Source organism: Balaenoptera acutorostrata, chromosome 14 (assembly GCF_949987535.1).
Source record: "Balaenoptera acutorostrata chromosome 14, mBalAcu1.1, whole genome shotgun sequence".
NCBI lineage: Eukaryota > Metazoa > Chordata > Mammalia > Artiodactyla > Balaenopteridae > Balaenoptera > Balaenoptera acutorostrata.
The window spans coordinates 20,120,815-20,145,680 of NC_080077.1; the positions used below are offsets into that span (position 1 = coordinate 20,120,815).

The following is a 24,866-nucleotide window of genomic DNA, read 5'->3' on the forward strand; positions in this document are numbered from 1 at the left end:
TATTTCTTTGCTGAGACTTTGTGATTTTTCATTTGTTTCAAATGTGTTCAATGGATTGTTGAAGCTTAAAATTTTTGTCAGATAGTTCTAACATCTCTGTCATCTTGATGTTAGCATCTTTTGAGCTTTTCTTTTTTCATTCAGTTTGAGATCATTGTGATTCTTGATATAATTAGTGACTTTTTATTGAAACCTCGACATTCTGAGTATTATATAATGAGACTGTGCATCTTATCAAATCCCTTTTGGTTTAACTGGATTCCTCTGACGCTGCTCCAGCAGGAGAGTGGAGGTACGACCTCATTACCCAGTTTCCTCACCCAATCTGCATTGAGAGCTGAAGGGACTGGACTCCTTATTACTACTGAATGGGGTGGGAGTTCCTGCTCTCCCCTACACCTGCACTGATACCTCCCTGGCTGAGAGAGATAGATGTGTCTTGTTACTTCTCCTAAAACATGTATGTGTAAAAATGAATAATTCAGAAAACTAATTCTAGGAATGAAGAATTCTTAGGAAGCCAATGTTACATACATAATTTTTCATCAACAGTGTAGTTTATGTATATTTGAGCTCCTCAATAATTAAATTTATTTAAGTTACAACATTTAAATTGTTGTAAGTCTCTTATACTGAACAGTAGGAGCCATAGATATTATTCTTTTATTACTAAAAAGTAATACCTTCTCTTTGTAGCAAATCCAATGGATTCAAAATAGTTTAAAGTAGTCCTTCCATCCCAATTACATTCTTCAGATGTAACTACTGTTAACAGTCAGACATGCATCCATCAAGTTTTTAGTCTATGTTTACAGTTTCAATCATGCTCCCCCACCTCACTTACTCACTTCTAGTTTTCCTCTCCAGCTTCTCTTTCTGTGCCTCCTTTGTAAGCTCATCCCTCTCTGTCCAGCTTTTCGATGTTGAGATGCTTTTAAACTTGGTTCTAGAAACCTTTTCTTCTCAATCAATATTGTTTTTCGGGGCTTCCCTGGTGGCACAGAGGTTAAGAATCTGCCTGCCAATGCAGGGGACATGGGTTCGAGCCCTGGTCTGGGAAGATCCCACATGCCACGGAGCAACTAAGCCTGTGTGCCACAACTACTGAGCCTGCTCTGTAGAGCCTGCAAGCCAAAACTACTGAAGCCCACGCATCTAGAGCCCGTGCTCTGCAACAAGAGAAGCCACCGCAATGAGAAGCCCATGCACCGCAACGAAGAGTAGCCCCCGCTCGCCACAACTAGAGAAAAGCCCTTGCGCAGCAATGAAGACCCAACACAGCCAAAAATAAATAAATAAATAAATAAATAAATAATTTAAAAAAGAATGTATAAAGTATTGGTTTTTTTTGTGACTCACCTATATCCTTGTCTCAATTACCATTTATACTTAGATGACTCATAAACTTATTTTTCTAGTTTAGATCTCTGGTTTGAGTGTCAAATCAATAACTCTAACTCTCTACTTGACATCTCCTTTTGTATCTAAATAGCACTTCAAACCCCAAATGCCAAAACCAGGCGGATGATCTTTCCTTCCAACTCTTCCAGATTTCACATCTCAGTGACTGGTACCACTATATATTGAGTTGTATTTGCCAGAAGCCTAGGAGTCATTATTGGTTCCCTTTTTTCTTCACCTCCCATATCAAATTAATCACCAAGTCCTGTGGCTTTTCCCTACTGAATCTTCCCACTCCTTTCCATTTCTACATCCAAGCTTTTACCATCTCTTTCCTGGGTTAATGCAGTATTTTCCTAAATGGACTTTCTATTTCTAATCTCATTGTGCTTGAATTAATATTTTACTCTATAACCAGAGAGATATTTTCAAAATAAAAATGTGGTCATGTCACCTGTCTGCTTAAAATATTTTAATTTTTCATTGCTCTTATGGGAAATACCTAAATCTTTAACATGACTTAGTATAATACCTGTCATATAGTCAACATTCAATAAATATTTGTGGAAAAATGTATAGATGAACTTATGTAGTTTACAGTATTGCTATTAAAATAGTATTGCCACACACATGTATGCATCTATGTATCTTTCTTTAATCTTATATTTCTGTTGGATATACTTCTAGAAGTGAAATGGCTAGTATAGTTTGATTTTCATCTATTAAATATCAAGGTTAGTAGGGCAGTTGGTGTAGTGCCTTGTAGCCATCAAGAGAAAAAGAGGAGTCTGAGCTAGGAAGATCAATGATGATTTATTAAAGGAGCCATCCTGTACCTTCTATCTGATGGAAGGGAGTTACATTCTAAAGAAATGCCCAATGACTTAAGGATTTTTTAAAATAGATTTTATGCCAAATAACCTTAGGTAAAATGTTTTGTAAGATAGAGCAAGGAACAAATGAGTCGAATTTTCATATTCATAATAAATATGACTTTTCCTGTTTTATTTTGCTTACATGTTTTTCTTATAAATGACAATATATGGAAATTAGGTAGTTTAAGGAAAAGAATTATTTGAAATGGGGTGGTCACATAAGAAGGGCTAATAAAAATAATGTACGAATTACAATTTTCATAGAAATAAAAGGTCTGTTTACTAGTGTAGTTGATACTGGGCAGAATTGTGATGTAGGCAAGTAGTGTTTTCAGAGACATGTTCTTCTGTCTCTGCCTCTTTTGCTCCACTCACTGGAAAGAGGATGTGTGTCTTGGTGCTTGTGAAGTAGGCAGAAAACAGCATGAAGGTGTCAGGTGCCTGAAAGTTGGGGTCTAGGGGTATCAGTTTACTGATAGCTGTGCACTTATTAGTTCTGTGACCCTGGACAAGCTAGTTAATCTCTGTGATACTTAGTTTTCCCATTTGAAGCTAATACTAACCACTGATTTACATGCAAACTGGATTGGATGTGATATTTGTTTTATTATTTCTTAATGTATTTGTTTTTTAAAATTTATTGCTTGAGCTGGTACTGAAACACTTTATTACTGATCTTAGTCATAAATTTGCATACCAGGAAGATAAAAGTATGCAGCACAGGGACACTAATGGCTTTAAAAACCCTTTTCAGTAGCTTATCAGGCTACAAAATGACTCACAACAGGCTCTTAAGGCACTGAAAGGTCCCAAGAAAGTCTGAGTTAATATGCTTTTGGAAATATCCATGTATTCAAAGAGAGCATAGGACTCTATGAAATTCATAAGTAACTCTACAAATTTTTACTGTGTTTCCTCTTACTCTAGTCTATTTTTGTTTATACTGAAATGTGTAGATTATGCAGCTTTGTATTTATTTTCATCTTACTATTAATTTTGTATCAGCAACTCTGTGGCTGTTTAAGCAAAACATTGATGTAATTGCTTTGTTTGTCATTTCTTCTTATTCTAGGCAATGGGCCTCACCACGACCGTTGCTGTATTTATAATGAAAACAACTTGGTGGATGGTGTTTATTGTCTCCCAGTAGGACACTGGATCGAGGCCACTGGGCACACCAATGAGATGAAGCACACAACAGACTTCTATTTTAATATTGCAGGCCACCAAGCCATGCATTATTCAAGGTAAAAATAGTGCCATGTTTATAAGCATAGAAGTAGGACAAGGGTAGCATTAGGACAATGGAAATATTCACTGTGTGTAAAACCGCAGCATCTCCCTTTGGAGGGTTATATAGGCCTGCGGTGCTTTGAGGAGGTAAATTACAGTGAATTACTGTGTGAGATTTTTTGGTTCTAGATGTGAAGGATCCTTTTTATAGAATTATTTTATTAAGTATATACCCTGGCATCAACATATTTTGACCAGACAGTAGTTTACCAATCTTTGTACTTACATAGTGGATTAAAAATAGAAACCAGACTAAAATATCATAAATCAGCATTTGTATCTTTCTTTATACAATTTTTTTAAATTAATTAATTTATTTATTGTTTATGGCTGTGTTGGGTCTTCGTTTCTGTGCGAGGGCTTTCTCTAGTTGTGGCAAGCGGGGGCCACTCTTCATCGCGGTGCGCGGGCCTCTCACTGTTGCGGCCTCTCTTGTTGTGGAGCACAGGCTCCAGACGCGCAGGCTCAGTAATTGTGGCTCACGGGCCCAGTTGCTCCGCGGCATGTGGGATCTTCCCAGACCAGTGCTCGAACCCGTGTCCCCTGCATTGGCAGGCAGATTCTCAACCACTGCGCCACCAGGGAAGCCCAGCATTTGTATCTTTTATGCTACAGACCAGCTGTGAAACAAAAATTGCTGTCTCTTTATAAAATATTATTCAAATAAACATGTGTGAAAATCTAGACATAAAACTAGATAGGATGTGATCATCTGCTCTATTATTGGGAGGGCCAAAAAGTGCCTTCGGTTTCTTAAGTAAAAATAAAAGAAACATTTTTCATTTTCACCAAGAACTTTATTGAACAACGTATTCACCCTTTTGTTCCACTACCTTCTGCCATTTTTCAGGCAACTTCATAATTCCATCTTCCCAAAACTTTTTATCTTTTTGAGCAAAGAACTGTTCCAGGTGCCTTTTACAGTCTTCCAGGGAATTGAAATTTTTTCCATTAAGAGAATTTTGTAAAGACCAAACTAGATGGAAATCCGAAGGTGCAATGTCTGGTGAATACGGCGGGTGAATCAGAACTTGCCAGCCAAAGCTGTAACAGTTTTTGCCTGGTCATCAAAGAAACACGCGGTCTTGTGTCATCCTGATGGAAGATTACGCATTTTCTGTTGACTAATTCTGGACACTTTTTGTCAAGTGCCGCTTTCAGTTGGTCTAATTGGGAGCAGTACTTGTTGTAATTAATCGTTTGGTTTTCTGGAAGGAGCTCATAATAGAGGACTCCCTTCCAATCCCACCATATACACAACATCACCTACTTTGGATGAAGACTGGCCTTTGGTGCAGTTGGTGGTGGTTCATTTGGCTTGCCCCACGATCTCTTCCATTCCACATTATTGTACAGTATCCACTTTTCATTGCCCGTCACAATTTGTTTTAAAAATGGAACATTTTCATTATGTTTCAGTAGAGAATTGCATGAGGGAATATGGTCAAGAAGGTTTTTTTCGCTTAACTTTAATATGTGGAACCCAAACATCAAAGTGATTCACATAACCAAGCTGGTGCAAATGATGTTCAACGCTTGATTTGGATATTTTGAGTATGTTGGCTATCTGCCGCGTGGTATAGCATTGATTGTTCTCAATTATTGTTTCAATTTGATCGCTATCGACTTCAGCTGGTCTACCCGAGCGTGGAACATTGTCCAGTGAGAAATCTCCAGCAGGAAATTTCGCAAACCACTTTTGACACATTCAATCAGTCACAGCACTTTCTCCATACACTGCACAAATCTTTTTGTGCATTTCAGTTGCATTTTTCCCTTTCTTGAAATAATAAAGCATAATATGCCGAAAATATTGCTTTTTTCTTCCATTTTCAATATTAAAATGGCTACACAAAAATTCACCAATTTTGATGTCTTTTTTTAAAATTCATGCTGCTGTGACAGCTGTTACATACAATCTAACAAAATTGTTTCGAATGAAGTTAAAGACAACTAAGCACTACTAGGGCCATCTCACGGAAAAAACCGAAGGAACCTTTTGACCCATCCAGTGTTTGTTAATAGATTTATTTTTATTTGTCTATTTAATTATTATACCAACAACATGTGCCATAATACAAATTCAAACACCAAAGAGGATGCTAAATGTAAAGTAAGGTTCAATATACTTTCCTTCATTCCTACTCACCAAAAGTGTTTACTTTTAACCATTTTATGGTTAGTTTTTCTGGAGCTTAAATCCAAGTCTTAAATAATATGCATATACTTTATTTGTTAATATGTCAATTTAAAAATAGCTTTTGATTCCCCTCTATGACATGAGAGAAATTTAGCTCACTTATCTTCTCTCCCCACTTCCAGTCCCTACCAAGCTCATGAAAAAACTTCTTTTGTTATTTAGCTTCATAAAAATTCTATTTCTTGACTCGTACATTTTTGACAGCCCCTTGATTTCCTACTGTGTAAGATAAGAGATTTACTGCCCCTATATTTTCCTCCACACCTACTTCCACCCATTAACTCCTGTTTTTCATTACTTTTACATTTCCAAGGGTTATAGAACTTAGATTTAATTTAGCGAATATAAATGAGTCTTTCATACTCAAGGTGTACGTGCGCATGTTTGATGAATCTAGTAGATCTACAAGCTTTATTAGGAAGAGAAGTCTGCCGCTCCGCCTGCCTCCACACCTCGTCTCATTTGGTCTGTCCACAGGCAACCACTTTCGCATCTTTAAGCTGATTATCGGCTAATTACTTTCAGGTAAATGATAAATAATATGATTATATTACTGCTTCTTGATTTTAGTTTTTGGTATTATTTATTGATTTCACACCTGAAAAATGAAAATTTAGCTCTTTTTTCTTCCCCTTCCCCCACCAACCTCAGTGACATCCTTCTATTGCTCAATCCTCCCAACATAGTTATGCCATCATTCTGATGAGATCGGTATGCCACATGTTTATTTGTATGCCTGTGTAAATTCCATTTAACACCCCCTAATTGTTCACACATGTCTAAGTCTTCTTTGAAGAATGTATAGCTTTCTGGTTTGCTGCTGAGTAGTTGAGGGCTTTATGGCTCCTAACCCTTTATGTCTGAGCTGAGTTTCCCTCCCCCCACTCTGGAGAAGCTGTCAGAGTCTTCATTTTCAATATTATGAAATTTCATAATGGAATGTCTTGATGTGGTTACTTTTTATGCATTTTGCTAACCTCTCAGTGAGTAGATTTTTTAATTCTGTAAATTCTGCAAATTCTGCAATTTCAAATGTTTAAAGGTAAATTACTCAAATTATTTCTTTGATGATTTATTTCCCTTTCTGGACCTCCTGTTATTCAGATAGTGGAATCTTGGTCTGAGTCTTTTATATTTTGCATATCTTTGGGGTTCTTTTTTCTCTTCTTTCTAACAGATTTTCTCAACTTACTTAATCATCCATCACTACTATTTAGTTTTTAATTGCTGCTATCATATTTTGTTTTCTGGGAGCTCTTCATTTAATTATCTGAGTGTCTTCCAGTCCAGAGACTTGTTTAACCTTCCCCAGAGAATAAACCTCCAGTCTTTTGTCAGGACTGAGGAGGGAAAGTGTCCCAGCTGAGGAGAGTGGGCAGATGAGTCTAAGGGTCTGGCTGCGTCCTAAACAGACTTGCCAGTTTTCCTTATTCTTTTCACCCACATCCAGAAGTACCTGGAAATCCCAGTTTCTGAGCCTGTTGGGGATTCTGTAGTATAATTCCAGACAGTTCTCAGCTTTCTCCACTGTTGGCCTTAGGACTTAGTTTTTCTCAGTCTGCTAAATTATTCAGTAATCAACCAATTGCTTTACAGTTTCCACAATTTTTTTTGTTATCTTTCCTCCTGTTCTCTCTTTCTTGGGGTTTTATGTGTTTAATTTTCCACAAAATCTCTTTATGCTTGTTTTAAAGGGATTTGGTGAAAGTTAGATGTGTGAAATCAAATTTTCTGCAATAAAATTAAAGTGAAATAAAGTATTCAAAGTGTCTAACATAAAACTTCGTAAAGAGTAGCTCAATAAATAGTAAGTACATTCTTTATTTCTAACATTTAGTTTGTATTCTGTTACTCTGACCCAGATAAGATGCTACCATCTTAGAATGAGATTTTAAAACTCAGTGTGTACTTCCATATTCAGCCTATACTTGGTATCAAACTACATCTTCCTCTTCAATAGATTTTTTTATGCAAAAGAGTGAATGTTTGCATTAAAGACACAGATAACTAATTTAATGAGACTTTAGTGAAAAGGGACTGTATCTTCTGTATCTTGAAAAAGCTTACTGCCAATTAAACACATTTCAAGAGCCATAAATTAGAGTTTATGAAAGTCACACTTATATTCTTATAAAAATATTACAGTTTAGAAAATGTATTATAAAAGCTCATTTATTGTTTGTAGCCTCTTTGGCTTATAAGGAAAAGATATACAGTAATTTTCAAATCTCAAAATTATTTTATACACTATAGAACAATACTTTCACACATTTTTGATACTGTTTTGTCTAGCACATTTTCCAAATGAATGGAATTAATTACTTTCGAGAAAGAGTGAGGAACTTGGTGCCAGCCCAGCTCTCTCATTTACTGCAGGGCAACCTTGGGACAATCCTGTAACAGTTCTGAATTTCAGTTTCCTGGTTTGCAAAGTGAGTTGGTTAAACTAGATGAATACTGAAGTCAGTTCTGGAAATAATCAAGGATTAAAGTTAATTTAAAAAGCTAAGCCTTATTCAACATTTTGCCAATATATTATACTGACTTAACAGTGACTATACTCCGTATCAGCTTCTTTGGTTTCAGATTCAGCCATCAAATGCCTGCAATCCAGTGCTGCCTCTAGGTGGCACTTTCCTTCATTTTTGTAGCCCAGGACATACATTCAGTCCAACACTACAGAAATATTTGGAACTATACATATGTTATATTCATTTTACAATTAATCCCTAATAAGTATGTAAATACTTATTATAAAATGATATTTTACATTGCTCATATTCATAATCAAATTTTGACAAGAGATCTCTTTTGGACTAAATAGAGAATAGTCACAAAATTCTGTGTGCAGCAGGACCTAACTACATTGTCCTGCTTCTGTAGTTCACAATCAAGAAATTACTGGCCAAAAGAAGAATCTAATTTCAGTTGTTATTTGCATCTGATTGAATGATTTGAGATTTTTCTAAACAGTACAACCAAGATTATAATTGTTCATCCTACTAGGAAAGGAAAACAGCATAATCTTCCTTCTTATTGAGTTCTTCTGATTGGGCAATGATTTGTATTGAGTATTAACTGAGTGTGTGAGATTTCCTTGAAGAGTTCCTTTTTCCTAAATAAATAATGCTGTTCATATTTTATGAGGTCAACTTAATCGATGGATGTCCCCTTTTTCTTATGATTAAAATACATATTTTTATATAAAACATTTAAATATATTAAAATAGATTATATATTTTATATTATGTATAGTTACATTGAGATGATTTATTTTCAGTATCATGTCAAAAAATTAGTGATAGATATTAGCATCCTAATGGTAATATGAACTAATTGTAAACATACCCCTTAATTCTTGTTTCTTAGAAGTTATTTAAAACGTATTTGCTAAAGTTTATGGAGAAATCAGTTTTTGCTGATAGTGCTGTTGTGGGTTCAGTACAATTATAAAGGAAGCAGCTGGATTCTTTGCTGCCTTTATATTATCAACAGCATTGTTATTTAAATTATGATTGAAATGTCTCGGTCAGGCCAGTGAGAGAGAAGCTTGATTAAAGGAGAGAACTTGGTTGTCAGATCTCAGATTGTGTCTATAGGAATGGTAGTAAGAAAAAGGGAATATTCTATCATATAAGTTAAGCAATTTGGATTTCTAAGTCATTATGTGGGGAAAACATGGCAATTTTACTATAAAAATACTAATTTTTACTACAAAAGAGAGCAGAGAAGCAAGGAAATATAGGATAGGGGAAGGTAATTTATAAGGTGGGCGCTGTTAAAGAATGTTTGGATGTTAATGACAATGATCTCACAGAGTGGAGAAAAATTAATGATTAAGAGGAGAAAGGGGAGAGTCATAGGGGCAAAATCTTTTTGTAAACAAGAGTGATCTGAATGCAGGGGAACAAAGAGTTCATTGTCCTTGAGGAAGCAGAGAATGGGCATGGGTGCAGGTATGTCAGTGAAGTAGTGAGGGCATGTGGAAGTTCAGTTTCTGATTTCTTCTCTTTTTCTTTTTTTAACATCTTTATTGGAGTATAATTGCTCTACAATGGTGTGTTAGTTTCTGCTTTATAACAAAGTGAATCAGCCATACATATACATATATCCCTATATCTCCTCCCTTTTGCATCTCCCTCCCACCCTCCCTATCCCACCCCTCTGGGTGGTCACAAAACACTGAGCTGATCTCCCTGTGCTACGTGGCTGCTTCCCACTAGCTATCAATTTTACATTTGGTAGTGTATATATATCAGTGCTACTCTCTCACTTCGTCCCAGCTTACCCTTCCCCCTCCCCGTGTCCTCAAGTCCATTCTCTACATCTGCGTCTTTTGATTTCTTCTCTTTTCTCCATGAAATAGGAAGCAAGGTCATCAGATGAGAGTGAGAAGAGAGAAGAATTTTAGGTTTGAATGAGATATATAGACTGGGTAACTAATGGAATGTGAATGTACTGACTCATGAATTTTTATTTTTACAAGACTCTCCCAATTCCAATATTACAGTGACTATGACAAACAAAGAAGTTATTCTCTCATTTTAAATGAGTACAGAAGACAGACAGAATATTTTTGACAGTTTTCTGTGTGACTCTAGCCAGATCAGAAAGAAGTCTAAGTAATATGCTAAAATGGAGGCTTTGTAGATTGGGAATTATATGACATAATTTTCAGAGCTAGAATTAAATTTATTATGCTGGCCATTATGGAAGGTCCACTTCTGGAAGAACAATGGATCTATTTATATTGGAGTCAGTGAACACATTGGGGAATGCTCCTTTCTTGGTTTCAAGGGGTTGGTATATTTCTATCACTTTGCCAATCACTGTGATCATTTAAATTGACTGAAAATGATTAGTTTCTTAGAACATAGTCTCATCTTTGGCTGAACAGAATGCAAAGATTATGAAACCCGTGGAGGAGGGGTCAGTGAAGAAAGTGTAGTGAAAATGCATATGTTACATACTAAATAAGATAATCAGTTTTCCTGTTGACTATTTCTATATCGTAAAGGTCCTATAATGACTTGTACATTCACGGACGTTTTTTGAAAAGCAAGATCTTTATTTTCATGCTTTGATACATTGTGAATTGCCTTTCTCAACCTTCTTTCTCAAAGTTCTTTTAATTTTTTTCTTTGAATGTCTTGTAGACTTATCGTTCCTGATAAATGAATCAATAATTTAATTGATTAGCATATGTAAATGCTAAGTGTTTCACCACGTAGTTGATAAATACTCTGAAAAAAAAGTACTGGGTGTAGCAACACACACACACACACACACACACACACACACACACTGGTAACGCCTAATTTGCAGGCTCTCCATTTTATAAGGAAAGGATTGTTTTCTACCCGCAGCCACATGATGTGTTTGACAGAGTGCTGGGGCACAACTCTCAGATTCAGGCTAATGAAAGCAGGGGGCAGATTTCAGGTGTTGTCTGAGGATTCTGTTGGGCAAGTAAAACCTTAATAATGCTTTATAACCCTGAGCTACTTCTGACTGTGAGAGAAAAGGCATCCTACACAGTATCCCCTCCTGTTGTAGAGAAGCAAAATGGGAACCAACTCTACAAGGTCCTGCTCTGAGGTCACGACAGCTGACCCCATTCTCAGATTCTCCTCCACGTGCCTCTGTTTCCTCCTCATGAAATGGGGGCTCCGTTTTCTTCTACCATCGCGTTCTGCCATCAACTTCTGATCCAAATACACATCTGGACACAAATAAATGACAAAAAATTCCTGCTTATTTTCACGAATCAACGTTTAAAGTTTAGATAGTCTGTATAAGTCAAAGTAAGTTGAATTAATTATAAGAAGTACCTAAAAACGTTTTCTCTCCCCCAGCACCTTTATGCCATTTTTTGGAAATTGCTATTTATTCAGGCATCAACTTACCTCATTATCCTTCCTCACCGTTTAATCTTAAATTGTGGTACTAATTGCTTGTCTCATTTTCCCTTTTCCTAGATTGCAGATCTTGTCCCAACACTCCTTTCCTCCAAAAGATTCGTTTGGGCTGTTTTGTTTTTCTCCAGCAATTATTATTTATCTTCTTAATTTAATCACTGGCATTTCCATTGCTACACCCTCTCCTCAGACATGTTTACCCCCCCGCCCCATTATGAATAGGCTTATTGATGGTAGAGGAAGACATTTTATGAGAGGATCTTCCAGTATAAACTACATCACATTGTTTTTCTGCTGCTACTCCAGCTTAGTTATAGTTGGTGTGACTTCTCATGCTAAGTTCTATGGAAACAATGTATAAAATCCCAAAGCTCAAAGAGACATTTTTGCGTTAAACAGGAAGTCACCAGAGAATTTACATAAATGGTGACCTCCCCAAGGATCTAAGAGTTTGTTTCCAGACTTTTTTCAGTCTAGTTTTAGGAGGGAAGAGAAACCTAAAGCCAAAATTAATGATTAATCAGGAATGAAAATTAAGCATCTCAAAAATGATAAATTAAAGAGAAGCATGATCAATTTGTTACAAAATAATAGGTTTATACAACTTTTTAAGGACCCATTTTGTTGTGTAAAGTGAAATATATCTATATCTATACAGCTACTTGTATGTTTGTAGTTGCTTCTTCATCATATCCTAGAAAAATTAGAAAGAAAAAAGGAGGGAGGATGGAGAAGAAAGTGGAAAGAATGAAGGAACATAGACTTGGCCACTTGTCACTTAGCTATTCTATGGTAACAGGGGGAACCATGCATTATTTTCTTAGTCCCATTTCTTTCCTTCGCTCTGTCCCTTTAAAGTTCACCTTGATTAATCTGTTGTTTCTGACGTTACCAGAGGTTTGAAAATAGGGCCTCTTCTGTGTCTCATTGCTTTTAGCCACGACAGTGAGTTTTTATTACTTCAGATCTTTAAAAACAAAAAAAAACAAAGCTCAGGGATGCAGTGAAAGTGAAAGAACCATTCTGAGAGGGGTCAGCAGTGCATTGATCAAGGATCCACAGCCATCATCATAGCTATTTACAGTTGCTGGGGTTTTGAGAGCTTCCCTTTAATTCAGGATAGTCAAATCATATATTGTTAATTAAGTCAAGATGGAGTAAAAAGGATGATAAAAATGGTATCACAGAAGTGGAAAATACGTGTAAGTAATCGATTATAGAAATAGATTTGAACATCAGATCACCAACTTTCAGAATGCTCTTTTCATGAGACTAACATTCTCTACTTAAAAAAAAAACCAACAACCTAAAAAGCTGAATTTAGAAGTATCATTTTGATTGTATACCATGTGCCCAATACTGTATACACCATGTGCCCAATACTGTTAAAAATTTTCAACTTAAATAATAATGAAATGATGTGGTATTTGTTTATATCACAAAAGTGTTCTTGCCTTTGTGAAAGGATTCTCTTGCTTTTAGATAGTAGACAGTATCAGGATAGAGCTGATGGGGAAGGATCACTCCCTGGCCTGAATTAATAATACCTGAGGAATGTTTTTGTTTTGGCCTCTGCCACTATGACTAAGAAAAATTAATTACAGGGAAACAACCCCAAAACTGTGAACAGTAATTAACCAGCCAACTCACATTTCAAAGATGAGTGATGAGAAGTTTAGACTCTGAAATTCGTGGCCCTGGTGAGCTGCAGATTGCAGGAGGGCAGTTATAAATTTTTTGGTACAAATGCACCTTTGTCTATTAGGTTTTGCCCTTATTCTTTGCCGCCTTTCCTATTTCTCTACCGTTCACTGTATTTCCAGTCTACACCTTTCCTGCCCCCACTTCCCTTTTTTTCCCCACTGTCTCTTACACTGTGCCTGTTTCCCTGTTGGTCCCTTACCCTCCCTCTGTCTTTTCCTGTCCCCTTTTTTCTTATCTTAATGTCCTTGTTCCATTCCTTCATTTTTGTCTTGATACGTTATTAACTGGCCACAATATGGAATTGAAGTCCATATCTAAACAAATATTTAAAACATTTAGTACTTTCTGTTCTTAATGTGGTAATCAGCTGACTTTGGTCTGTCTCCATTCATTTATTCAACTATTTTTCGAGTGCCTACTTTTTGCCAGATGCCAGATACTGGGGGTACAAAGTTAAACACGACCTAATGTCTCTCCTTCAAAAGCTAATAGTCCCACAGTAGAGACAAAACAAATATGTATTACTGTGAAAACCTTAATCCAATTAATTTAGTTCTTACTTTTCTGAGATTTTTCACCCTATTTTCTTTAAGTGGCTTTGAGCAAATTAAGGTCTTGAATTCCTGCTGAAATCTCTCTACATGTAAAATGTGACTTTGCTTACAAAAACTTAGTTAATATTTAATTCTCAGGAACAAACTTTTTTAATAAAGGGAGAGACCATGATGCTTAAAATTTTATGAAATAAGGAAATTAATAAAAATATTATTTACCTCACATTCTTATTTTCTTACCCTAATAAAATCTTTTAAATAATTATTCTGTTGAAGTACAGAAAAAGCTTTCTGGGTAAAGTACAACACTGTCTTAAAATTGGGCTTTAGATTTTTATCACTATTCAAAATAAATTTTCATAGAGGCTTGGGTCTAGGACCTTTTCTGTGCACAACTCCAGAACATATGATTCATATAGTAGTTTACGTGAATCCCCTCTCCACCCACCCTGCTACCACTCACTCTGTGCAGTGCAAAGCCTGCCTTGCTACATGTGGTGGTCCTGGTTGGGTAATAATTTTAGACAGTACACACAAATCTATGTGGTGGGCATTATAATTTTTTGGATTGACATGTACTTAAAAACTTTATAGTATGTTTTGGACCCAGATGTAATAACTTCTAAGAAATTACCCGTGTGAAACTATTTAGTTTGCAAGTCAACTGACTGATATTCCATCACATTTCCTAAGGGACTCTGAGTGAGTTAAGGCCTATTGTTGCCAAATCAAACTTGGGTCCACTTGCCCACACGCAGTAAAGCCAATCTACTGATATCGGGTTGTGGTGAAAGAAAGTGCAACATTTATTGCAGGGTGTCGTATAAGGAGTCTGGGATAGCTAGTACTCAAAAAGCCTGAACTACCAGATGGGTTTTAGCAAAGCATTTTTAAAGGCCAGGCAAGGGATTGAAGTCCCAGGGTATGATCAGCTCCTGCACAATCCTCTGATTGGTTGATGGTGAGGTAAAGTAAAAAGGCAGATAAGTCGTTGCAAATATTTCCTGGTTCCCGCCATATTGCAGAGGGGATGTGTTAATTTCTTCCACCTGGTGGGGTTTTAGCATCTGTAAAACTACCCGGGAAATGTGCATCTGATACTGTTATCTACGTACTTCAGAGAGGAGCTCAAGCAGAGGGTGGGAGTGGGGGTGGCCTGTCCCGGGAAGGCCCATAAGGTCCTGGTTGGTTACACTTCATGTTATTTAATCTTCGCGTATGTCCAGTTTCACAGTGATGCTGTTTAGAATACGCTGCTCCAAATATGGCACCTTAGGATAGCAAATATTTTAAGCTAAAGGAGTTTGAGAAACAGCATGTATCTGACCTTCTCCTAAAACAGGTATCAAGACCTTTGTGTGAACAGTGCCCTCCCTATACCCCTACACCTGGAGGAAAGGAGCATCCTTATCTCTGAAGACTGAGAGGAATCCAAATGCACATACCTTGCTAGTTTCCCCCAGTTCACCACCCTTAGCTCACATCCTTTTGTTCTATTACATTTTCCCACTGCTCTCCACTCTTCATCAAACCTAACATAAAAAATGCTCATGTTTAACCACTTCTTCAGGTCTTCGTGTCCCTGTGAAGGCTCCTGTGTCTTGTAAATTTTATATTAAGTAAGTATATATTAATATAAATAAATTTGTATGCTTTTCTCATGTTAATCTGTCTTTTGTGAGTCTAATTTATAGAGCTCCAGTCAGAGAACCTAGAAGGGTATTAGAAAAAGAATTTATTCCTTCCCTGCAACAGTCTGAAAAAATCTTCCTAGAATTTGTGTAGGGAAAAGTATCTAAGCCTAGAAACAAATATTTCTAAACACTATTTGAAAATGGAGATTAAAAAATTATATGAAGACCCCTAATGTACTGGGAGGATTAAGAGTTGACATTAATTTAATTAAAAATCAAAGCCACTTTTAGATTTTTGAATTTAGAAAACCATTATGGCTTTTCACTACATTAACTTATAAAAGGCAAAGTAGATTTTTCTACATATATGGGTTTTTGAAACAGCCTTATAAGGCATGTGTCATCCCAGAGTAGATTTTTTATTGCTTAATTATGAAATGAATTTTAATGAAAACAACATAACTTTCATCTGGAATTCAATGAACTATGCCATTAAAGAATAAGTTGTATTTTAAATGAAAAGGAATAGGAAAGTCCTCTTCTAGGCTTAGAAGTAAAAGTAAGGAACAACTAACTCTCTGACTGAAACTATCTCAGAGTTCTAGTAATTGTAATGAGAAGGAGAAATAATGATTTTAGGAGCAAAATCCATCTATTGTATTGTAAATGGTGAATCCAAACTAACAGATCTTCATTAAAAATAAGAATCCCATAAATTTAAAAAATGCTGTGGGGTAGTACAGAACAGGTCAGTCATTTAATGGAGCATATCTGTAAATAAAATGCAAAATAAAGAGACAGTAAAGTATGACTGCATGCTTGGACAGATGCAGACAGTATTTACTATGCAATTTTGGCTTAACGTAGTGGCTAATTTCTTCAGCTTATTTAAAGATGTTTGTCTTAGGCTGCTCTCTTGCTAATGCAAATAGCTTTTTTGGGAAAATCAAAATAGCAAATATAGAGTGCACATAAAGGTAGCTAGTGTACTAAGAAAAATTAAGAAAATGAAGTTTTATTCCAGACGGTTGAAGGAACAAACATAGTCTTATGATATACTAAGCTGATGGGAATTCGGTATTATCAGTTTAGGACAAAGCTGAAGGGCAGTCCCATGAGATGCATCACCTGAGTGACCGTATGTCTGAGTTCAGCAGACTCTGGGAACAGAGATTGTAAATCTTCTGCTATTTTAAGAGTGAAATGATAGTCTTTTGATTAGAGCATGAAATTGGCCCTTAGAATGAACTTGAAAATCTTAGCAAAAGGCTGCTTTGTGTTCCTAAAATTCTAATTAAAACCTGCCCTGTAGTAGCTTGAGGCCCCAACTGACCAAACAGATTATTACAAAAATGCCACTTAAACTGAAAGTCAGATCTCTGATTATGGATCAAGTGGTTCAGAGAAGCCAGCACAGAAGGAGCATGAGCAAGTGGAAGAAAAGGAATAAAGGATGTAAATGAAAAAAAGCAAAGGTCAGAAAGAAAAACCTAAATACAACTTAATGATGAGAATAAATCCTGTCCATTGGATAGGAAGCCTAGCTTCCTTTAAAAAAAAGAATCAGAAAGATGAAATTTCTCAAATTAAAAAAAATGTTGGAGCATATTCTTTTGTTTGTTGTAATTTATCATTCTTCAAATTTTATTGTTGATTCTAAATCTATTATAAACATTCTTTAAAGTGAATCCTGCCTTGTTTTATGAGAGGACACTGAAAAAAATTCTAACATTTCCTAAAAATAAACTAATAAACATAAGATTCAGGAGATTATTTTACCTGTAGAAGTACAATATTGAATTGCACCCATTTTTATCTACAAGATTGGGCAAATTTCATGCTGCCACACTGTCAAAGGAGTGTTAAAGAGTCTTGGAGAGCAGGGATGTTTTTGAGACTTCGAATACTATGCATGGCATTATGCAGATAGAACATAGTCAGTCACACTGGATCAGGAAATTATCCCATCCGGCTTCATATGGCTCCTTTGGCAACATCACTGTACCTGTGTCAACTGTTTTCCATGATGATGACATTGTGTCATCATGTTGACATATCCAGATATTGATCAGGCCCATTCTCTGATGCCACCTGCCCTTTCTCTGGTAATAAGAGTAAAGACTTTGTCTATTTCAGTCACTGTTGTATTCCCAGTTACGGTGCCTACACTTTGTAATCCATCACTTCTTATTTCATATAAAAGTTATTTAATGATGCATCCTATAAGACTATATACTCCTTCAATGTAGGATATATGTCTGAATTCAGCGTCACATCTATTCACTGCTTTTAACACAATGCCTTGCACATAACTGATGGTTATATGTATAGATTGAATGATGAACTTCATTCAGTGGCTCACTATTATTTGCCATCTAGGAACTTATCCAAAAGTTTTACAACTCTTTGGTAGGTTGTGTGCAGTGCTGGGGTGGGGGTTGAGGGGTGGAGGAAATGACAACTGAATTGCTACAGAGTCATAGCTTGGCCACCAGCAGGCACAATGCCTTCTCCCCTCTTTGAATATCTAGAGTGCCAGAGGGTCTGACTGTGTAATGTCAGCAATTCAGAGGGGGTGTTTTTCAGAAGTAACTAATGATGATGAGTACACATTTCAGTGGATAGAGTGAGTAAGCAGGTGGGAGTAGAGAAAGGTGAAGAAATCTAAATTATAAGAAAATTAAAAATATAGAACTGTAGAATATTATAGTGTCAATTCACAAATCATAGAGGGAAACTCAGAACGAGGTAGTTGAATGCTTCATGTTCACTGGGCAGAAAAAGAATAGTGCAGGTCTGAAATTGCCTATTCTTAGAAAAGCCTGCTTGCAAGGTTGGCTCTCTTGCTGGTCTCTGGGAATTTGGCTAGTAAACAGTCCTGCACACTGATATAAAACTCTCCCTAAATAATCATTGTGGCTCACTGTGCCTAAACTGTGCAAAGAATATGTTTATAGTTAACACCTGCCTTCCTTTTGGGAATCTAGAATTTTGGTACATACTGGGCAGAGGATACCTACATACCAGCCTCCAATAAAAACCATTGGTGGTGTCTCTAATGAGCTGCCCTGGTATACAATACTTCCCATTTATTGTAACAACTTGATACTGGAGGAATTAAGCATGTCCTGTGCAATTACACTATGTGTTTGGGGGACTCTTGGAAGCGTGCACCTAGTTTCATCTAGACTTCTCCCATGCACCTTTTCCTTTTGCTGATTTTCCTTTGTGTCCTTTTACTGTCATAAATCTCAGTACGAGTACGACTATATGCTGAGTCCTGTGAGATCACCTAGCAAATCACCAAACCTGGAGTGATCTTGAGGAGCCCTGACATATTCACTTTATGGGATTCAGCCTAGCTAATGTGTTGAGCCAGTCCTGGCTAGGACTTCAAGCTCTCAGAAGACCCTTCACCACCAATCAGTAGAGGTGCAGGTAGACTTTTAGCCTTAGACTGGTATCTGGTCATCTTGGTGTGAATCCCAGGTACATGCATCCTATTCTGTGTGAATGGGTTTGTTTTCTTTCCCCCACTATATTTTAATGTAGTCATTAAAAGCATGTGCTCTGAGTTGGGCTGTCAGAGATTGAATTCCAGCTTTACCACTCCCTAAGCAGTAGGACTTTGGGTATGTTACTTAAGTGCTGTGCATCATCTGTAAGAGAATGTTAATAGTAAACTTAAACCTTAATAGGCTGTTGCTAGGATTAAATGAGATAAAACGTTAACACAGTAAGTGCCAAACATGTGTTTAATTATTTTCATAACTGGCATTATAAACAAGCAACAACTTTATTTTGTCTTCCAGAATTCAGTAGGGAAATTCTCCCTGGATAAAAATATGGAGGTCAATAATTTCTTTGGTCACTTATAGATAATAAAACTCTATATTCATTTAAGTCATAAAATATAATCTTAATTTTCTACTCAGAAGGTTGGCTCCTTTGAAATAATCAAATCTTTCAGTTTAATATAAAATGAAATCCTTTAATATTCTTACCTTGAATTCAATCTTGCCTTCTATTAAAATCTTGTTCCTTGATTTATTTTTGCAAGTAATAATTTAATGGTAAATTAATAGTAAAAAGATAAACATGTGTCTATCTATTTACTTTACCCATTTCCAAATCACATTGTTTTTACTTTGCCTTTTATATTTAATATGTAGTTAGATTTGTTTTTTGAATCAGTGGGAGAGTAGTTTTTCTTTAATAGGTAAATATAGCCCATTAATATTTAGTGTTATGCTCAGTCTTAATTATACCATCTTATTTTAAGTCTCCTGTTTTTAATGCTTTTTAAACATTTCCTGTCATTCTGTCTTTTATATATGATCATCTTTCTGATAATTAGAAGATATATAGAATGTTTCTTGTTCTACTGTAGGTTATCTTTTGAATGTGAACATACTGTTACTTCAAATTCAATTTAATCGATTGAAAGCACCCAGAGAGGCCTCCTTTTGAAAGACCATAGATATTATTACATAGATAGATAAAGGACCCACTCTCCCTTGGCTACAACCTCAGTTTTTAGTATTAGTGGGATTTTTCCCTGTCCCTTATAATTATTTATTTTTATTTTTAATATTGTATAGCTTTACTTTTATAAGTGACAACACATTGTTTTGTCACTATAATCAATTCTTTAGATTTAATTACATATTTAAATAAATTGCTTGACCATCATATCTTTCATATAAGGGCATTATCTTTCCTGAGTCTTTTTAAAGTCATCACTGGGTTGGTTAGTTTAAGTCACAATGTAGTTTTTCAAGAAGGATTCATGAGAGTTTATTTCTTAAATCTTTTACATATTTAATATGTCTTCATATTGTCTTTATACATAGATGGCAACTTGATTAGATATAGAATTTTGAATTACTTTCAAATATATTTAGATGTTGTTTTTAATCTCCTGACTTGATTATTGCTGTGGAGAACTTTGAGGCCAGGCTTATGTTTGGGGGATCAATGAGGATTTGTAAGATTTATTTTATTTTATTTTATTTATTTATTTGTTTATTTTTGGCTGTGCCGTGCAGCTTGTGGGATCTTAGTTCCCCGACCAGGGGTTGAACCTGGGTCCTTGGCAGTGTCAGTATGGAGTCCTAACCACTGGACCACCAGGGAATTCCCGATTTGTAAGATTTTATGTGCCCATCCTTGACTCTATGGAACTGACATCTTTAGGGTTAGGAGAAGTGCAGATGGTAGTTATCTTTATGATGAGTAGAAAGGAGTGTGAGGAGAATCTTCTAGGGCCTGGTAGAAGTTCTGTTTCTGAATTTGGGTGCTGGCTATATGAATGTATTATTTGTAAAATAAATTATTGAGTAGTACACGTATGTGTATTTTTAATGTATATTACATTTCAACAAAAAGTTTTTAGAAGTTCATGTACCCAGTCTTGCAGATACTTAGAAAAATTGATAGGGTGCCAGCTCTTAATGTGTTACAAATATAAACAACCAAAATAACTTGTTGCAGAATTTCCCTTCAATAGTTTCCATAAACTATTCCATAAGAAAATTCGATTCCCATTAGAGGCAAACAAAAAGGGATGGTAAACTATAGGCAAAGAAAAACAAATTTCCTTGAAGTCCATTAACTGATTCTCAGTAGATCCACATAAATTGTGCCTTAGATCTTTGGTACTGTATTTATTTTACTTGTTGATGTTCATCTCAAGAATGCAGTGAGACCAAAAGATTGTATTTGTAAAAGTGCTTTTTGATGTTCATTAAAACAGGATGGAAAAGCCAAAGTAATAGCCGTGTAGCCTTTTTATAGATCATAAAAGGAATAAATAAAGCCTCTTAAAAGTATATTTGAAGCTTCACTGGTCCTAGTCAGAAAATGAAATTATTTAGTATTTCAATAAAGCAGTGGGACCATCCTCTTTTTATGAACTGTTAGTATTGTGCCAGCTGCCTGCTTTTAACGTCATTGAAAAGAAGATGGATGGAATTTTCACACGCACAGTGTGTGTTGGAAACAATAAAACATACACGAACCTTTTCTGTAGATCCCCTTTGACCTATTTAATAAAATAACAGAATCCCAAATTGTGAACTTTTTTTAAAGCACCTGAGTAGCTGAGAGATCTCATTGCAGGTGGGCGGGTCACTAGGGCAGACATCAGTGTAGCTCACTCCTCTCAATCACTGCCACACTCCCTTTTCTCTTTATGTTATTTTATATTCATGACCATTCTTTCTTTCCTTATGTAAATATAAAGATATACCATTTAATTCCTGATTCTGTTTGCTAAATAGAGAAGGCAATTCATTAATGCATCACTCAGTATTTCTGGTTGTAGAAATGTTGTGCCTTGCTAAGCAGAGGAAAAGCCTCTCAGGAAGGCTTCCTTTACATTGATAGAAACAGGTGTTCTCTTTTAGCTGTCAAGTCAGCTCCCTTCTGAGAATCTCAGATAAGTGGTCCAAATTACATCTAAGAGGAAAATTTGCCAAAGCATAATTACTTTTCATCAGGGTGCCACAAATAATGAAAAGAACAGAACACTGGAAGTATATTGTAGTCTACTTAATCACCATCATTTTAAAAAGCTGATGTAGAATTCCTTACTTCAAGACAAAACTATATAGCTTTGGTGGTAAATTAGGCATATTTTCTAAACACTGAATTATATTTCTTCTAATTCACATTTGGCTAAGAAAAGCTGACTAGTCTTTGTAGCAGTGGAATATAAGTGATAAGATTTGCAGCTGCCATTTCAAACAGTGCATTTTTGTCTATTCTTCAGTAGCTTCCTGTGTTTCTATTCATCCTGAATGAATTCCTTTCTTTATCTTTCTTGATAAGATAAATTTCAGCACAGTTGCCTATCTATGCAGAATGCAGTCAGACTCCTTATATCACCTTGCTATCCATTCCCCACCTCCCTCACCCCACCCAAGAGCTAAACTTGTGGAGAGCGATAGATTGTATGGTTAGAAATAGTAAAGCTTTGCCCAGTGATAAACAATTATTTAGAATAGTGCATAAAAAATTCTGGTCATCAGAATTTTATCTAGCATTTATCTGCATTTAAGAGAATTTCTAAAACCAAATAACTTCAGCTGGGGCATAATGGAAAATCTGAGATCAGTAAAACTAGTTTTGACTAAGAGCTCAACCATTGATCAGCTATGGGAAAGTTGCTTGAACTTTGCTGTTTATTCCTCTATAAAATTAGGATAATAATTATACAAAGAAACAAATAGCATAACATTTGACATATATACACTACTATGTATAAAATAGATAACTAATGAGAACCTACTGTATAGCACAGGGAACTCTATACTCAGTGCTCTGTGGTGATCTAAATGGGAAGGAAATCCAAAAAAGGTGGGGATATATGTACATGTATAGCTGATTCACATTGTTGTACAGCAGAAACTAACACAGCATTGTAAAGCAACTATACTCCAATAAAAATTAATAAAAAAAAATAGCATAACAAAAGCATTTTCTAGGATTGTACTTGATTAATAGTACTAATTATAAAGGAAATCTAATATTTGGGGGAGGATGAGTAGACTTTTGGAAGGTTATGGGAGAAGATGCCCATCTATGTTAGCACCTTTAACTAGTGTCAAGGTCTTTGGGTCATCTTCTGTTTTTCCAGTTGCTTTCTGTTTTTTCGCCATCAGCAGTTCTTCCTCTATGATCCTTGCTGTTTATCCTTTCCAGACCATATAATCGAGAACCTCCCACCCCCATACCCAGTCTCTTTTTGCATCCCACATTGATGACTGTTTCCTCTCATTCTCCAGCCAACTGGGTCGATGGAATAGAAATGCCTATTCATAAAATGAAATTTGTCTCGATTAAGTTACCATGGAGAAGAGCTGTAGGCTTTGTAGTACATTACACATCTAAAGCAGGGATTGGCAAAGGGTCGGACAGTATATATTTTAGGCTGTGTGGGCCATATGGTTTCTGTTGCAACTATTCAACTCTTTTGTTGTAGTGTGAAAGTAGATATAGAAATATGTAAACAAATGAGAATGGCAGTGTTCCCTGAAAACTTTATTTACAAAAACAGATGTTCGTCTGGATTTAGCCCATGGGCCATAGTTTTCTGAGTCTCTAAGACATGGAGATGAGTCACACAATACTAGTGTTTAAAGGGACATGGCAATCATGTAGTCCAGCTTTCCCCAATGTGTGATCCGTAGACAGCTGCCCCCCCGCAATCAAAGGTTAACTGGTCAAATATATTTTTGATGTGCTACATGATGTCCCCCCTTCTTAGAGGCTCACCAATACATTAGCGATACTCAAGGCCCTGACTTTCTTCAGGGGGTGGAATATAAGTAATAAGAATGATAACTTATGCTTTAATAGTGCTTACTGTGTGCCCAGAACTATTCTAAATGCTTTTACATATATTAGTTCATTTAATCTCAAAACCCTATGAAGTATGTAGTATTGTTAATACCATTTTATAGTTGATGAAACCGAGGCACTGAAAGGTTAGTTAATCTGCCCAAGGTAGCATAATTAGTGGTGTCTGGATACAAATTTACGCAGCCTGGCTCCAGGGTTTGTGCCCTCAGCTACCCTTCCACCTCTGTGTCATGTCTAGACACCTCTGGGAAACAGTGTGAGCTGAGAAAGTGCTTCTTTCGTCCAGTTCTCTCAGTTAACACATTGGAAAAGCAAGGTCTAGAGAGATTCAGGTGACTTTGCAAAGGTCACAAGTATAATTAATAACTGAGACCAGTCTACAAATCAATTAAATCACCACCTGGTACTTGAAGAAATGCTCGAATTAATCCTTTATAAAGACAGAAATCCTTTTTTTTTTGTTAAATTTATTTATTTATTTATTTATTTATTTATTTATTTATTTATTTATTTATTTATTTTTGGCTGCGTTGGGTCTTCGTTTCTGTGCGAGGGCTTTCTCCAGCTGGGGCGAGCGGGGGCCACTCCTCATCGCGGTGCGCGGGCCTCTCACTGTCGCGGCCTCTCTTGTTGCGGAGCACAGGCTCCAGACGCGCAGGCTCAGTAGTTGTGGTGCATGGGCTTAGTTGCTCCGCGGCATGTGGGATCTTCCCGGACCGGGGCACGAAACCGTGTCCCCTGCATCGGCAGGCGGACTCCCAACCACTGCGCCACCAGGGAAGCCCCAGAAATCCTTTTAAAATTGAGTAATCGTCTCTAATTTTCCCTTTTTAATTCAGGCTTTTATAACCAGCTTCATTTCAATGGGGTAAATACAGTTTGATTTTTAGAAAGTAGAATTATTTTCACTTTAAAAAATCTGA

At 36.2% G+C, this 24,866-nt stretch overlaps 1 protein-coding gene across 2 annotated transcripts in view; it reads left to right on the forward strand.

Annotated features, from left to right (window-relative positions):
* EPM2A (EPM2A glucan phosphatase, laforin) overlaps positions 1-24,866 on the forward strand; it is a 106,861-nt gene that overhangs the window by 49,430 nt on the left and 32,565 nt on the right. For both annotated transcript variants that reach the window (XM_057528039.1, XM_057528038.1), the window contains exon 2: positions 3,349-3,523. In XM_057528039.1, coding sequence (XP_057384022.1) covers positions 3,349-3,523 — 175 coding nt within the window. The remainder of the gene's footprint in view (positions 1-3,348; positions 3,524-24,866) is intronic.